Source organism: Balaenoptera musculus, chromosome 4 (genome assembly GCF_009873245.2).
Source record: "Balaenoptera musculus isolate JJ_BM4_2016_0621 chromosome 4, mBalMus1.pri.v3, whole genome shotgun sequence".
NCBI classification, from domain to species: Eukaryota; Metazoa; Chordata; class Mammalia; order Artiodactyla; family Balaenopteridae; genus Balaenoptera; species Balaenoptera musculus.
The window spans coordinates 142,501,362-142,516,263 of record NC_045788.1 but is presented as its reverse complement, the minus strand read 5'-3'; the positions used below and the strand labels follow the sequence as shown (position 1 = coordinate 142,516,263).

Sequence of the window (14,902 nt, the reverse complement as noted above, 5' to 3'; positions counted from 1 at the left end):
AATTACTTTTGTTCCATTTTAGCTTCTTTTTTTTTTTTAATATTTATTTATTTTGGCTGTGCCGGGTTTTAGTTGTGGCACACGGGATCTTAGTTGCAGCATGTGGGATCTAGTTTCCCGACCAGGGATCAAACCCGGGCCCCCTGCATTGGGAGTGCAGAGTCTTACCCATTGGACCACCAGGGAAGTCCCTCATTTTAGCTTCTTAAGGTTGGCTGATTGTGACCAAATATGAAATTTTAGAGACATTTGTCAATTTGTGTTTTTGCCATCTCAAAGTTAAACAGCAGTCAATGAAGAATTTCAGCTAGACATATTATCTGGAGTTTGCCCCATATGTCAGTTATCACCCAGATATTAACTTTGCCTTTTAAGATCTAGAGAAGATTGGCTTATTTTCTTTTCATTCTCTAAAGCAGGGGTTGGCAAGCTTTCCTCTAAAGGGCCACATAGAATATTTTAGGCTCTGTGGACCAGGCGATCTCTGTTGCAGTGACTCACTCCTGCTGTTGTAGCCTGAAAGCAGCATAGGAAATACATTGAATTTTAAGGAATTCCAACTATCTGTGTTGGTGATCTGAACTTTTCTCTTCTTGAGATCCTGGATTAGAGATCTCAGAAAATTCTAGTTAATGTGTTGAATTTTCCTCATGAATATGACATTTGAACATCCCTTAATAACTCATTAAATGGTTACTAGTGCATAGATTTTGGATATGTGTAAAAATTGTCAGGAAAACTTGAAAACATTTGTAATTTTGGCTCATTTTGTGGCCTGTGGGGAGGTTGAAAATCGTAATTTGAGGCCTGGGCATTACTGTTCTCAAGGGTGCTAGTCTGGTGTTATCTTCTTGGACGGTAGCATTGCCTTGACTTTGAAAATGCCCATGGAAATAGGAGGAGAGACAGACTGTCTCCACACGCTGCCCTGCTGAGGCTCTCAGTCGCTGGGAGCTGGTTCGCTTTCCATATTGAACCCGAGCGCTTCTCATGTCCCAGGTACTGTACCAGCCTATGTGTCTGTAAAGACAAATCAGCTGTGGAGATTGCTTTCGACAAACAAAGCTTAGTGGGGAAACCAGCTATTTTAACAGAAAACTGTAATAAACAGTTTTCATGGCATGCATGTATGCGTGTACCATAATTTAATTGATCCCTTCTTAATGGACTGAATCGCTATTATTGATTTTCCTTTTGCCTCAGGCTCTAATATGTCTTGGCATGGTACTGTTACTGATCCCATCTTGATTTTAAATTTTGATATATTGCTTATTATGGAATTTTTGCAGTAGTTCTGATTTTAAAAATTTGCATTACAATATATTTTAAAAACCTTGGTTACTAAGCTTTTTTGGCACCCCTTACATTTGCAACCAAAGCAAGCGCCTTGCTCTCCTCACCCTGGCCGGCCCTGCTGGTTAAATGTTCGGTTGTGCACACACAGGACACTGCAGGAGATGGGCTGTGGGCTGTGGGCTCTGGTACCTTTTCCTGAAGAGAACTGGTGTTTGTCCTAACAGGCAGTTAGCTCTTCCTGACTCCTAAACCCTGGCTCCCCTGAGGTGGTCAGTGCCAAGTCTGTGCCTCGTTCCGTGGTTTCCTCTCACCCTCCACCGGGCTCCTTAGTGTCTGCCTCGTCCAGTGGCCAGGTCAGGGCCGGCCGCAGCCTGGGCAGATTCTGCATGCTCGCTAGTGCTCCCCTTGTCTGGTACCTGCCTTTCGGGGCTTCCTCCTCCCTAGCTTTGCTCCATTTGCTGCAATTTCTTTAGCTCTCTTTTTAAAAAGTTTATTTAATTTATTCTTTTTTGGCTGCGTTGGGTCTTCGTTGCTGCGCGCGGGCTTTCTCTAGTTGCGGTGAGCGGGGGCTACCCTTCTTTGCGGTGCGTGGGCTTCTCATTGCGGTGGCTTCTCTTGTTGCAGAGCATGGGCTGTAAGCGCCTGGGCTTCAGGAGTTGTGGCTTGTGGGCTCAGTAGTTGTGGCATGTAGGCTCAGTAGTTGTGGCTTGTGGGCTCTAGAGCGCAGGCTCAGTAGTTGTGGTGCACGGGCTTAGTTGCTCCGCGGCATGTGAGATCTTCCCGGACCAGGGCTCGAACCCGTGTCCCCTGCATTGGCAGGCGGATTCTTAACCACTGCACCACCAGGGAAGCCCTTCTTTAGCTCTCTTTTCTGTTTAGTATTTCTCCTTTCCCAGGTGTCAGTTACCCTTGAGTTTTACAGTTTGATTATTAAAGTTTTCATTCTTGTAAGTTCTACTAGGTTCTTTTTTGAGTTGCCTGGTTATTTATAATACTCAGTAGCTCATTGATGATGTTTTAAATTTCTTTTTTGAATTATTTATACCTATTAAACATAGCTGTTTTCTATTTGGTAATTGATACTTGTATCTGATAATTTTTTTTATGCTGACTCTGTCATTGGTTCTTTGTGCTGTTACTTTAAGGTCTTATTTTTCATGTGTTTTGTGATTTTTATTATGAACTTAAAATTGTTAGCACTGTATTTGTGAGAATTCTTTGAGGACCCAGTTGAGGGTCCTTTCCTTTAAGAGAATGTTTCTTGTGGCTGGGTGGCTGGAGAAGCTCCCATCCCAGGTCTACTTTCTTATTAAAATTATTGGCTTGTGGATTTTCAGGCCATACAAAAAGTATGCATTCATGCCAAGCTTGACAGTTCACTCTTTCCTGGCTTTCTGAAGGGGTCTGTGCTCTGAAGTCCTGTCTTGTGTTGGTCTGAGGCTTTTCTTTCTGTCCCTCTGCACAAAGGCACTAACGCTGACATTCTGTGTCTCTGGAATCTGTCATCTTTAGGGCTCACCTTTCTGAATTTGAGCTCTCACTAAGTTCCTGATTAGAGATGTTTTCCCTTCATTTCTTGCAAGGTCATTCATTTTTTTCAAGACTGCAAAATATTTGTGTAGCCTTTTCTATTACTGTACAGTATGAAGTTTTGGGGGTCTCTGTATTCAGCAGTATTATCAGAAACCAGTCCTATAGTTTTCCAGTTTTTAATAATATTCGACTCTGTATTACTAGTTGTGGTCAGTTCCCAAGACCACTTGTAAAACCCTATTTAACTCCAGGTCTGTAGGATTGTTGGTTGTTAGGGATGGTTGGATTGTGGTGCTCTTCATCCCTTTGCTGTGGATTAAACAGGATCGTATGGTCTGACCTGGCCACCCAGACATCATCGGTAGCATTCATTGAATGAAAGGTAGGATTTTAAACAGTGAATTGAACTTTTAGAGTATAGTATACTTATGAATGGAGGGTTATCTGTATATAAATGCAGGATTGGTACTAAAAGAGATTACTCAATAAATTTGGTTTTGAGGTTTCCTGTGCCCGTTTTGCATATGTGTCTCTTGATTATGTGAGCTTATAAGAGGTGGTGTTATGTGGCAGTATTGCTGAAGTTTCCCATTTTCAGGTAGCCTCACAGAGACAAATATTATTTCACATACTTCTGCTTACTATACCTGTCATCCAGATTGTGTTAGACTTGGACATCTGAAGTGTAAGGGCACCCCTAAATATGTTAAGGTCCTATGAACCAGGAGATATATTTAGGGTGATGCAGTGTGGAGGGGCCAGCGTGTCAACACCATTTTCTTTTACATTTCAGGTTAATGCTGATGTCCCTGTACAACGTGAGCATCAATTTGAAAGGCTTGAAGTACATTAGTGAGAGTCCAGGATTCATCCCTTTGTTGTGGTGGCTTCTGAGCGGTAAGGAGGGGCTTTACCTGTGCGTCTCCTTATACACCTGTTCCCCTGTGGCGGGAGGAGGTCGTAAAGTATTAGAGATGAGGGTTGGTCATCCCAAGGTGTTCTCATGCCTTCTGAAAAAAAGATTTCAAATTATAGAAAACTCACTGGTATGCTAAGTTATTTCTAGTTCTGTTTCTGAAGTATTGCTTTCAATTTAGTTATGATTCTGTGACACAAAGAAAAATTATCTAATAAAACAGCTAGTGGGCTTCCCTGGTGGCGCAGTGGTTGAGAGTCTGCCTGCCAGTGCAGGGGACACGGGTTCGAGCCCTGGTCTGGGAAGATCCCACATGCCACAGAGCGACTAGGCCCGTGAGCCACAACTACTGAGCCTGCGCGTCTGGAGCCTGTGCTCTGCAACAAGAGAGGCCGCGATAGTGAGAGGCCCGCGTGCCGCGATGAGGAGTGGCCCCCACTTGCCCCAACTGGAGAAAGCCCTTGCACAGAAACGAAGACCCAACACAGCCATAAATAGATAAATAAATAAATTAATTAATTTAAAAAAAAAGCTAGTAAGTGGCGTTAACCTGTCCCTTTCACTGTGAACGATACAGCACTATGTATGTTGTCTGTGGCTCTGAACATCAGGTATAGGGAAATCCCGTCGTTAACCAACGTGGGGAAAAAAGAAATCTGAGAGATTGCAGCTCTGAAGTTCCATCTGTCTATCTATCTATCCATCTGATGTGTTTTTTTGTTTTCTTTGGAATAAAAAGCTGTCTTTACTGTTTCTCCTGCTTTTCTCCCTAACCACCAATTTAACCTAAAATTTTGTCCCAATCTGTTCATCATACTTTTTTTAAAAATAAATTTGTTTATTTTTGGCTGCGTTGGGTCTTCATTGCTGCATGCGGGCTTTCTCTAGTTGTGGCGAGCAGGGGCTACTCTTCGTTGTGGTGCACGGGCTTCTTATTGTGGTGGCTTCTCTTGTTGCGGAGCACGGGCTCTAGGCGCGCGGGCTCAGTAGTTGTGGCTCACGGGTTCTAGAGCGTAGGCTCAGTAGTTGGGGCTCATGGGCTTAGTTGCTCCGCGGCATGTGGGATCTTCCCGGACCAGGGATCGAACCCGTGTCCCCTACATTGGCAGGCGGATTCTTAACCACTGTGCCACCAGGGAAATCCTGTTCATCATACTTTTTAATACCATGTCTTCAGTAGGAACATACTTCATTCAAGTGTGCAAAAAAATTACCTTTCCTTATTTTTTTGTAATTCAGATCAATCTCTATTTTTGAGCTTCAGTTCCATTTGGTAGTAAATGCTTATTTTTTGTAACAGGTTTTTTGAGGTATAATTGACATGCAATAAACTGCACACATTTAAGGCAAACGACTGATAAGTTTTGATGTAAGTTATACACCCGTAAAATCATCATCACAATCAAGATAATGAGCATACCTGTCACTCTCGAGAGGTACCTTGGGCTTCTTGGGTCCCTCCTTCCCGTCCCTCTGTTCCCCTCTTCCCAGAAAATCGCTTGCCTCCTTTCTGTATTACAGGTTAGTTTTCATTTTCTACAGGTTTATATAAATGGAACATGCACTGTGTATTCTTTTTTGCCTCTCTTCTTTCACTCAGCATAATTATTTTGAGATCTATCCATACTGTGTGTATTAATAGTTGATTCCTTTTTATTACTAAATAGTATTCTGTTATGTGGAGAGACTGCAATTGCTTTATGTATTCAGCTGTTGATGGACATTTGGGTTGTCTCCAGGTTTTGGGTCTTATAAATAAAGCTGCTGTGAACATTCTTGTATGTTTTTGCCTGGACACCGGCTTTCATTTCTCTTGGGTCAGCACCTGGGAGTGGACTGTCTGGCTCGCGTAGTAGGTGTTTTTGTTGCACTGCCAGGCTGTGCTGCAAAGTGGCGGCCCTGCTTTGCACCCCCAGCCCCCGCCCGGCAGAGAGTTACCGCCTCGCTTGTGCATATCCTCGTCAGTGTTCGGCATGGTCCTTCTTCTTAATTTTAGATATTCCGGGAGGGGTGTGATATACCTCACTCACTTTGGTCTTAATTTGCATTTATGTTATGACTAATGATGTTGAGCATTTTTTCCTGTGTTTATTTGCCCATCCATATATCTTCTATGATTAAATGTCTGTTCACATCTTTTTGCCCATTAAAAAAAATTGGGTTATTACTCAGCCATAAAAAGGAACAAAATTGGGTCATTTGTAGAGACGTGGATGAATCTAGAGACTGTCATATAAAGTGAAGTAAGTCAGAAGGAGAAAAACAGATATCGAATATTAACGCATATATGTGGAACCTAGAAAAATGGTACAGATAAACCGGTTTGCAGGGCAGAAATAGAGACACAAATGTAGAGAACAAACGTATGGACACCAAGGGGGGAAAGCGGCGGGGGTGGGGGTGGGGGTGGGATGAATTGGGCGATTGGGATTGACATGTATACACTGATGTGTATAAAATGGATGACTAATAAGAACCTGCTGTATAAAAAAAAATTGGGTTGTTTCAATTGAGTATTGAGGTTCTTTGTATATTCTGCCTACAAATCCTTTGTCAGATATGTAGTTTGCAAATAATTGCTCTCAGTTTGTTGCTTGTCTTTTCATTCTCTTAAGAGCATCTTTAAAGAACAGAAGTTCTTAATTTTTTTGGTGAGGTTTAATTTATTGTTCTTTTTCTTCTATGAATCATGCTTTTGGTATAGAAATTTTTGCCACACGGATTTTTAAAATGTGTTTTCTTCTATTAGTTTTATAGTTTTGCATTTTACATTTAGGTCTGTGATCCATTTTGAGTTAATATTTATATATGTTGAGTGGTATGACCCAAAGTTGTTTTTTGTTTTTTGTTTTTTTTTGCATAAAGCCACCTAGTTGATCTAACACCATTTGTTTGGAAGACTCTCCTTTCTCCACAGAATTGCCCTTGGACCTTTGTTGAAAATCAAATGACATTATATGAGAGGGTGTAGTTTTTGGACTCTATTCGTTTGTTCTGTGGATCCATTTTTGTAGCATTATGCCAATACCATACTTTATAATAAATCTTAAAGTCAGGTAGTGTAAATCCTCCAACTTTGTTCCTATTTTTCATAGTTGTTTTGACTCTAAGTCCTTTGCATTTCCATACGAATTTGAGGATCAGCTTGTCACTTTCTAACAACAACAAAAAATCCTGTTGGGATTTTTATTAGGATTGTGTTGAATCAACAGTTCATCTTGGGGAGAATTGACATTTTAGCAATACTGAGTCTTCCAGTCAATGAAATAGTATATGTATGTCCATTTATTTAGATATTGTTGGGAGAGCAGAGGAACTGATCTCCTTTGTTTCTGGTTATCTTTTCAAGGCTGCTTATGTAGTAAATACCCATGAAGGTAGAGATACTGTCTCTCTCCAGAACAAAGGGTGGGTTTGTTTACACTCATGCAATAGGGATAATGCTTCCCTCTGGGGAAAAGGTCTGGCAGGATTACTCCCATTATGAACGATTTGGGTTCCCTGAGCTTGGGGTTTCTCTTCTGTAATGCAACCCATGGCATATGCCTGGCCCTGTGGAATTGGGTCTCATTGAACTGTGCTGACCCTCTGGATATGGCTGTTGCCGTGGAGGAATACTGTTCTTTACCTTGGACACAGGGGTCTTGTCTCTCCTGCCAGCATCCGTGAGACTCTCACATGCTGGCTTATTAACTTGCAAGTAGGGTAAAACCCCAGATCTTCCGAAGCTGTAAGGAGGTGGCCGAGAGGGCTGTGTTTGTATTTTAGGAGGCCTCCTACCCACTAGGGTTGGATATTTGACCAGACAGCTTTATTCTCTTGAGAATGTGAGCCAAGGAACCCATGGAATCAGAGGTGGGTCTCGGGCTAGAGGTGGGTAGCTATCCCGGCTGGTCGCTGTGGGCCACGTGCAAGCAGATGGTGTCAGTCGGCGGGGGTGGGGGTGGGGAGAGGGTGAGGATAATTAAATAAGGGTCCCTAACACTCCTGGAGTGCCAGGCAATGTGTATTTACAGATTTACTTCCCTAAATACCCTTATAAGGCAAATATTACAATTTATGTTTTATATATGAGGAAACTGGAGCACGTAGGGGTGAAGTGACTTCCTCGAGGTCATACAGCTTCTGGGTGGAAGTCTGGGCAGTTGGGTTCCAGGTCCCTTCTCCCAGCCACTCTGTGGACCTCCGCTCCGCAGGAAGTGCCTCTGAGATGGATGCTTAGTTCCCGGTGACCTCTCTCCTTTCCTTGTGTCCTGGTGTGGCGTGGCTCAGACTTAGAGATAGATGTCCTGAAACCTCCGCCCCTCTCTGCTAGCTCGCAGCCAGCGATCCTCCAGCACCTTTTGCCATTTGTTTACTTCTGCGTAAAAAGCGGGCCTTAGGCTGAATGTTCTCTAGGGCCTTTTCTAGCTCTGGTGCTCCAGAAATGTTCCAGGGCCGAGTGGCAGTCCTTACAGTTTCATTTTAATTTAGGCAGCTCTCTAGGTTGCCAGCAACCCAAGAGTATCGGTTCCTGACCCTCACCAGGGATGGCGCGCTTTGACCAGGGTGGATTGTTCCTGCTTGAACTTTGGGTTCTGTACGGTAGGGGCTGGGGTGAAGTTGCCTTAATGCCACTTTTTGCCCCGGGGCCACCAGGCTTTCTTGCTTATGAAGACAGTTACTGGGTCTTTTGACAGTGTGCACAGCCCAAAGCCTAATAAATCTTTTGAAAGGTCATCTTACTTGATGTTATTTGCTATCACAGTCAAATAAAGACAAGGTCTATCAAGCCCAGCATGTTTGTCCCCTGATTTATCTATGGAATTAATTTAACTTAAAAATTGAAATTTGTTATAGAATTTGGTGTGTCTTTTAGCAAGGTGAATATATATTTTATTATAGAATAGGAAAATAGAAACAAAAATAGTTCTCTGAAAAAAGTATGTGCATCTTGGTGCCTGGCGGTGGTGGTGTGATTGTTTTCATAATTCTAGACTATCATAACTGCTTAGGACTAAGAGAATTTTAAAACTGGCTTATTCTTCTTTGCTTTTAGGTAGATCTGCTTTATGAAAATATACTAGAAAATAAGAATCTCTCTTAACTTTTAAAAGATTTAGGAAAAAAGATTCCATTACTTCTTTCAGTAATTGGTTCCTATATTTGTCAGTTTTCATGTTAGGAAATTTGATATGTTTTAAAGAACATGGACTTTGGATTCATTAGACCCAGATTGAAATTACAGCTTGTCTACTTGGGAACTTACCTTTTAGGATCCCTCTTTTCTGCTCTGCAAAATGGGGATTTCTACCTCAAGGGTCTTCGTGTATATTAAAATGCAGTAGTGCCTGGGCCAATACCTAACATAGTAGGTGTTAAAGAGGTGTTAGTTTCGCTTTTTATTTATAATCTAAATCTTTTAGGCCACTATGAAAGCTCATTTCCTTTTAATTCCTTTGACCTAAAGGTGGCAGGTTGCTTTCAAGTATCCGGACTTCTTTGATCCAGAGTACAGGACCAGTTGCTGTTAATCATCCCTGACTAAATAATCTCATTTCCTTTAACCTTTGCTGGGTTTCATGTTCCTTCCCTTTATTCAACTGTGTGGCTGGCTTTTTCCCAGGCTTTCTCCAAATTCTTCACATTCCTCTTAAGCCAAAGAACTGGCATGGAACTCTAGCAAATAGCTGATGAGGACAGAGCGTTTTGGGAGGACGGCCATATGTTATGTAACCGTTAATGCAAACTGGTGTTAAGATCACACCTGTAACTTTTAATGCTGCATTTCCTACTCATATTTACAATGTTGAACAGACATATAGGCATTTGCTTCCCATCTTACATTTATTTGGTTTATCTAAGTAATATGAAACATTGATAGTTCTACCCAATTTGTATTAATATCTTTAGCCCAGACCTCTCTCCTGAACTCCAGACTCATATATCTGACTATCTACTTGACATCTCCACATGGACATCTAATAGACATTCAGACTCAGTGTGTTCAGACTAAATTCCTAATCTTCCTCCATTTAACTCTACCCACGGCCTTCCCCGTCTTAGTTGATGGCAACTCTATTTTCCCAGTTTCTCAGGCCTGTAAAGACCTTGGAGTGATTCTTGTCTCCTTCTTCTCTGACACCCACGTGCAGTCTGTAAGGAAATTCTGATGGCCCTGCTTTCAAAATGCATCCATAACCTGACCACAGTCTACCGCTACCACCAGGTTTTGAGCCTCCCTCATCTTCTGTTTAAAAACTTCAAGTCACCTCCTGCAGATCTCCCGTCAGTCCATCCTTGTAGACCAGGAATTGGGAGGCAGGGCTATGACGGCATAGGTCCTGGACAAGTCTCCTTACTGAAAACAGTCAAAATGTCTGGTGAGATATAAAAAACACTTTAAAAGTCCTCCTCTGAGCTAGAAAAATAGTGATTATACCCAGAGCACAAAAGCCAAGTGAAAGTGAGATGCCAGAGAGGTTAACAGAGACCTGAGCTAACTCCTGTTCTGAAGGCATTTGTCAAGATGACCTTTAGTTTCCGTGTCCTAACAGGGTGTGAGGACAGGAAACAAAGCTCAGTTACCACCCTAAATGAGTAGCCGGGTAGGGGACTCCCAACGGTACTTAACCAGCATTGTCAGGGTAGACTGAAGGTACTCTTCCGGCCCTTGGAGACTACAGGAAGGTGGCCTGTTTGACCTTAGGGACTGAACACAGTGGGGGAAAATCTCTTCTGAGAATAACCATAGGTTGTAGTGGAGGAAAAATGTCCTCTGAGAATTAATCACTGTAGACTGGTTTTCACGCAGCTTCGAAGCCTGAATTCAAACCACCCAGGCGGTCCTCGTTTAGAGAACAATGCACATCCTTTCTGGAGGATTCTTTGACTCCAACCAGTTCATACAGATAAGGTTCCAAGAGTCAGAGCTCACATATTAAAAATTACAAAAAGCATGGGAAGTATCATTAGTGAAATAACATGACATAGACCCTAAAGAAGATTTCAGATCTATGAGTTATCAAATCAATATAAAATAAGTATGTTTACTGTGTTTAAAGAAATAAAAGAAGGGATTAATATATGAGTAAAGAGTGAGAGATTGTGAAAGTGACTGGGCAGATCTGAAAAAGGGTCAAATAATATTTCTGGAAGTGAACAATATAATGATTGCAATTATAAATTTATTAGACAGCTTTAACAGCAGATTAGACATAGTTGAAGAGATAATTAGATTGATGCAGACAGTTCTGAAGAAATTATCCAGAGTGAAGCACAGAGAGGCAGAGATGGAAAATTGGAGTGGGCAAGAGACACAGAGGAGAGACTGAGCACACGCATCAGCGTTCTGGGAAGGGAGGGGAGAGTGGGTGAGACAGAAGCAGCGTTCGAGGAGGTAATGACTGAGAAGCTCCCCCCCCCACCTTGTTTACACTGAATCTGAGAAGTCCACCTGACTGTAAGCAGGATGAAGGGCAAGGAATCTGCACCAAGACACATTGTAATGAAAACCAGAACATTACAGAGAGGAGATCTGAGAAGCAGGCAGACAGAAAAGATGTATACCTTCAAAGGATAGACACGTAGACTGACAGTTGACCCCTTCCCAGCAACAGTGCAGTATCTTAGCACGGAGAGAAAATAACTGTGAACACGAATTTGTATGCTTCTTCCCCCCCGCCAACAAATAGCTTTCAGAGCAAGGGTGAAATAAAGACATTTCAGACAAACAAGAACTGAGAGAGTCTGTCACCAATAGACTTTCCCAGTAGGAGCTTCTAAAGGGTGTATATATATATATATATATATATATATATATATACACTTCAGGAGGAGCTTGATCTCAGATGGAAAGTGTGAGATGCAAGTGAGAACAATGATCAGAGACGGTAGCATATGTATCAATAAGTCAAAATAAACACTGACGAACAGAAAACCCAAACAGTAGAATACCAAGAGCAGAGTAATAGCATGTGCACTGGGAGGAGGATAGGCAGAGCGGCGGCATTGGGAGGTCCAGCCCTGTTCAAAACTGAGAGCCGAGATAGTGGCTAATTTCAGACCTTGATAGTATGCAGGTGAAAATTTCTAGGAGCACGTGGAGATAATAGAAGTAGACCATATGCCTATAACGTTAATACAGGATAAAATGCAATGTGAAAAATAATTCAAAAGATGGCAAGAAAGAGAGCAAAAATGAAAAAATAAGATGGAAGCAATAAATCCAAAAATATGTACAGTTACAACTATAAATGGACCAAATGACCCAGTTAAGAGATAGTAATGTCAGACTGGATTTAAAGTAATCATCCAGTTATATGTTGTTTATAAGAGATTCACTTAAAACGTAAGAATACAGAAAGGTTGAGAATAAAAGGAAAACATACTAGGCAGATTCTCATCACCAGATTCTGTATCACCAGGATATAACATTTTGAACTTATATAAACACTTCCTAATATAGTCTCAAAAATGAAACAACTAAAAACAGTATAAGAAGGAATTCATAAATCCCCCATGATCAGGGACATTTTAACCCACTTCACTCAATACTTGATAACTAAAAAAGAACAAACACTCAATAAGGATATGAATGGTTTGAAAAACACAATTAACCAATCTGCCCCACTGGATGCGTAGAAGACTCTAACTGTACACTTGTCTCAGTTACACATGGAAAAGTTATGAAAGTGATCATTTTCTGGGGTTTGAAGCAAGTCTCACATTTCAGATGATAAGAATCGTATAGGATATCTTCTTCGACCACAATACGGTGAAGGGGGAAATTAATAACAAAGAGAATTAGTAAAATCCTGCATGTAGAAATTAAGTAACCCATGAGTAAAAGAAGAACTCATAATAGAAATCAGATATTTTGAACTGCATAATGAAAATATTACATATCAAAAATGGTGAAATGCATTTAAATCAGTATTTAGTAGAAAGTTTATCAATTTAAAGAAGAAAGCAGAAAATGAATGAGCTGAACATCTACATAAGAACTTAAGAAATGGAAATAACTCTGGGCAGGCTCAACAGCAGATTTGAGCTGGTAGGAAGAATCAGCAAACTTAACGCTAGGTAGAGATTATCTGGTCTGAACAACAGAAACAAAAAAGAATGACGGAAAATGAACAAAGCTCAGAGACCTCTGGGACATCATCAAGCATGCCAACATAAGCACAGTATGAGCCCCTGAAGGAAATACTTGAGAGAAAGGGGCAGAAAAAATATTTGAAAAGAGAACATCTGAAAACATCCCAACTTTGATGAAAAACAATCCATACATCCAAGAAGATATGTGAACTTCAAGTAGGATAAACACAAAGATCTACATGTAGACATGTCACAGTCACACTGTTAAAACTTAGGACCAAGAGAACATTTCGGAATCAGTGAAACACAGACAAGGAAACCACAGATTGACAGCTCACTGCTCTTCAGAAACAGTGGTTCTAAAGCGGAGGGATGATGTGTCCAAAGTTCTGAAAGAAAAGACCGCCTACCAAGAATTCTGTGTCCAGCTAAACTAGTCTTCAAAATGAAGGCAAAATACATTCCTGGATAAGCAAAGACTGAGAGATTTTATTGCTAGCAGACTTTCTTTACAAGAAAGGAAGTTCTTAAGCCTAGGAGAAAATGACCCCAATGCATAACTCCAATCCAGGGATATTGGTGGAGGCCACCTTGCCATGGGCTCAGTATGATTCATGGGTAAGGCTGGTGTTTCAGAGGCGCTCTCTGTTGAAACTGTTGTTTTAAAAGACTTCTAGTAAGAGTGAAAGATTTTATCCCATCCCTGGGTACATATCCAAAAAGAATTGAAAAAAGGATCTTGAAGAGATATTTGCATACCCATGTTTACTGCAGCATTATTCACAATAGCCAAGATAAGGAAGCAACCTAAATGTCCATCGACAGATGAATGGATAAAGAAACTGTGGTCTGTACGTACAGTGGAGTATTTTTCAGCCTTAAAAAGGAAGGACAGTTTGACACCTGCCACAACGTGGTTGAACCTTGAGGACATCGAGGTAGCTGAGTGAAATAAGCCAGTCACCAAAAGACAAATACTGCACCATCCCCCTTATATGAGGCATCCAAAGTCATCAAACCCAGCGACTTTGAGCACCGCCTCATTCGGTCCACCCTTGCTGTTCTGCTGTCTCTGCAGGCTCAGCTCGGGTCATGCCTCTTAGGAGCTTTCTGCTGCTGCTCTAGCCCACGTCAAGTCCTGTCTCCTTTGGTTTCCCATTTTACTTAGAGACATATTAATTTAACATTTTCTTGGTATCTTGTTTCATAAATATCAGTCATATCCAACTAGACCGTACGTTTCCTTTTGTTTGGAACCAGATCTTAGGTTTCCACGCAGTTCCTGTTGTCGAAAGCCTGCCTGAAAGCCTGCCTCTGCCCTTGCCCTTGCCCGTGGTCTGCATTCCACCCGCTGCAGGAGCCGCCCTGCGCTGCTCCGCGTCTGTTAGGAGACGGTGTCCGGTTTCCCTCAGGCCATTCATGCATCCTCTAGCTTTCCCCGTGGGCTCCTGCCTCTGTTCTGGATTTGCTTTCCAGTTCTTCACTGAACTCAGCCCTGACTGGGTCTCTGAGGCTCTTCTGCATCCCCACCACTTTGCCCAAGCGTCTGGGTCTTTTTGTCACGACCTGCAAGAAGTTAGTGGCCACCTCTGGCCCAACATTGCCTGGACGCTCCTCCTGTTCTGTACACTCCTCAGGTTGGTCACCAGCCTAGGCAGAGGTGGGGTCCCCAGGTTCACTGTTGGTGGCGTGGTTGGACCCCGGGCTTGACTCAGTTTCTGTGGGGCTGTTGCTTAGGTCTGCTTGGCATGCTCCTGCCTTCTGCCCTGACCACTGGTCAGCGTGGGGCCTGGTGGTGCCATGGCGACGATCTCAGCGAAGGGCACGTGGCCTGAGCCAGACCAGAGTCGTCCTCCGGGAGTGTTCTGGCTGGAGCTGCTGAAGAGGAGTATTTTTCCCAGTCTGGGCCATAGAACCATTGGGTGTGATCCAGAGCTGCCTGTGGCTGTGTGGCTGGCCACCTGGGGGAAGTGGATCTGTGCTGTCGGTCACTGAAGCCAGGTCAGAGTGCTGACACAGGGACGCAAAGAGGGAGCCTCCAGTTTGCAGTTGCCTTCACCCTGCCCTTCCCAAAGCTTG

The 14,902-nt window shown here is 42.4% G+C and overlaps 1 protein-coding gene across 3 annotated transcripts in view; it reads left to right on the top strand.

The window, feature by feature from the left end:
* The window catches only part of LOC118894138 (heat shock transcription factor 2 binding protein), a 91,699-nt gene that overhangs the window by 41,885 nt on the left and 34,912 nt on the right, over positions 1-14,902 (top strand). For 2 of the 3 annotated variants that reach the window (XM_036849929.1, XM_036849928.1), the window contains one exon: positions 3,623-3,726. In XM_036849929.1, coding sequence (XP_036705824.1) covers positions 3,623-3,726 — 104 coding nt within the window. Of the gene's footprint in view, positions 1-3,622; positions 3,727-4,356; positions 4,547-14,902 lie in introns of those variants that run through there. The other variant, XM_036849930.1, reaches the window with a different exon arrangement.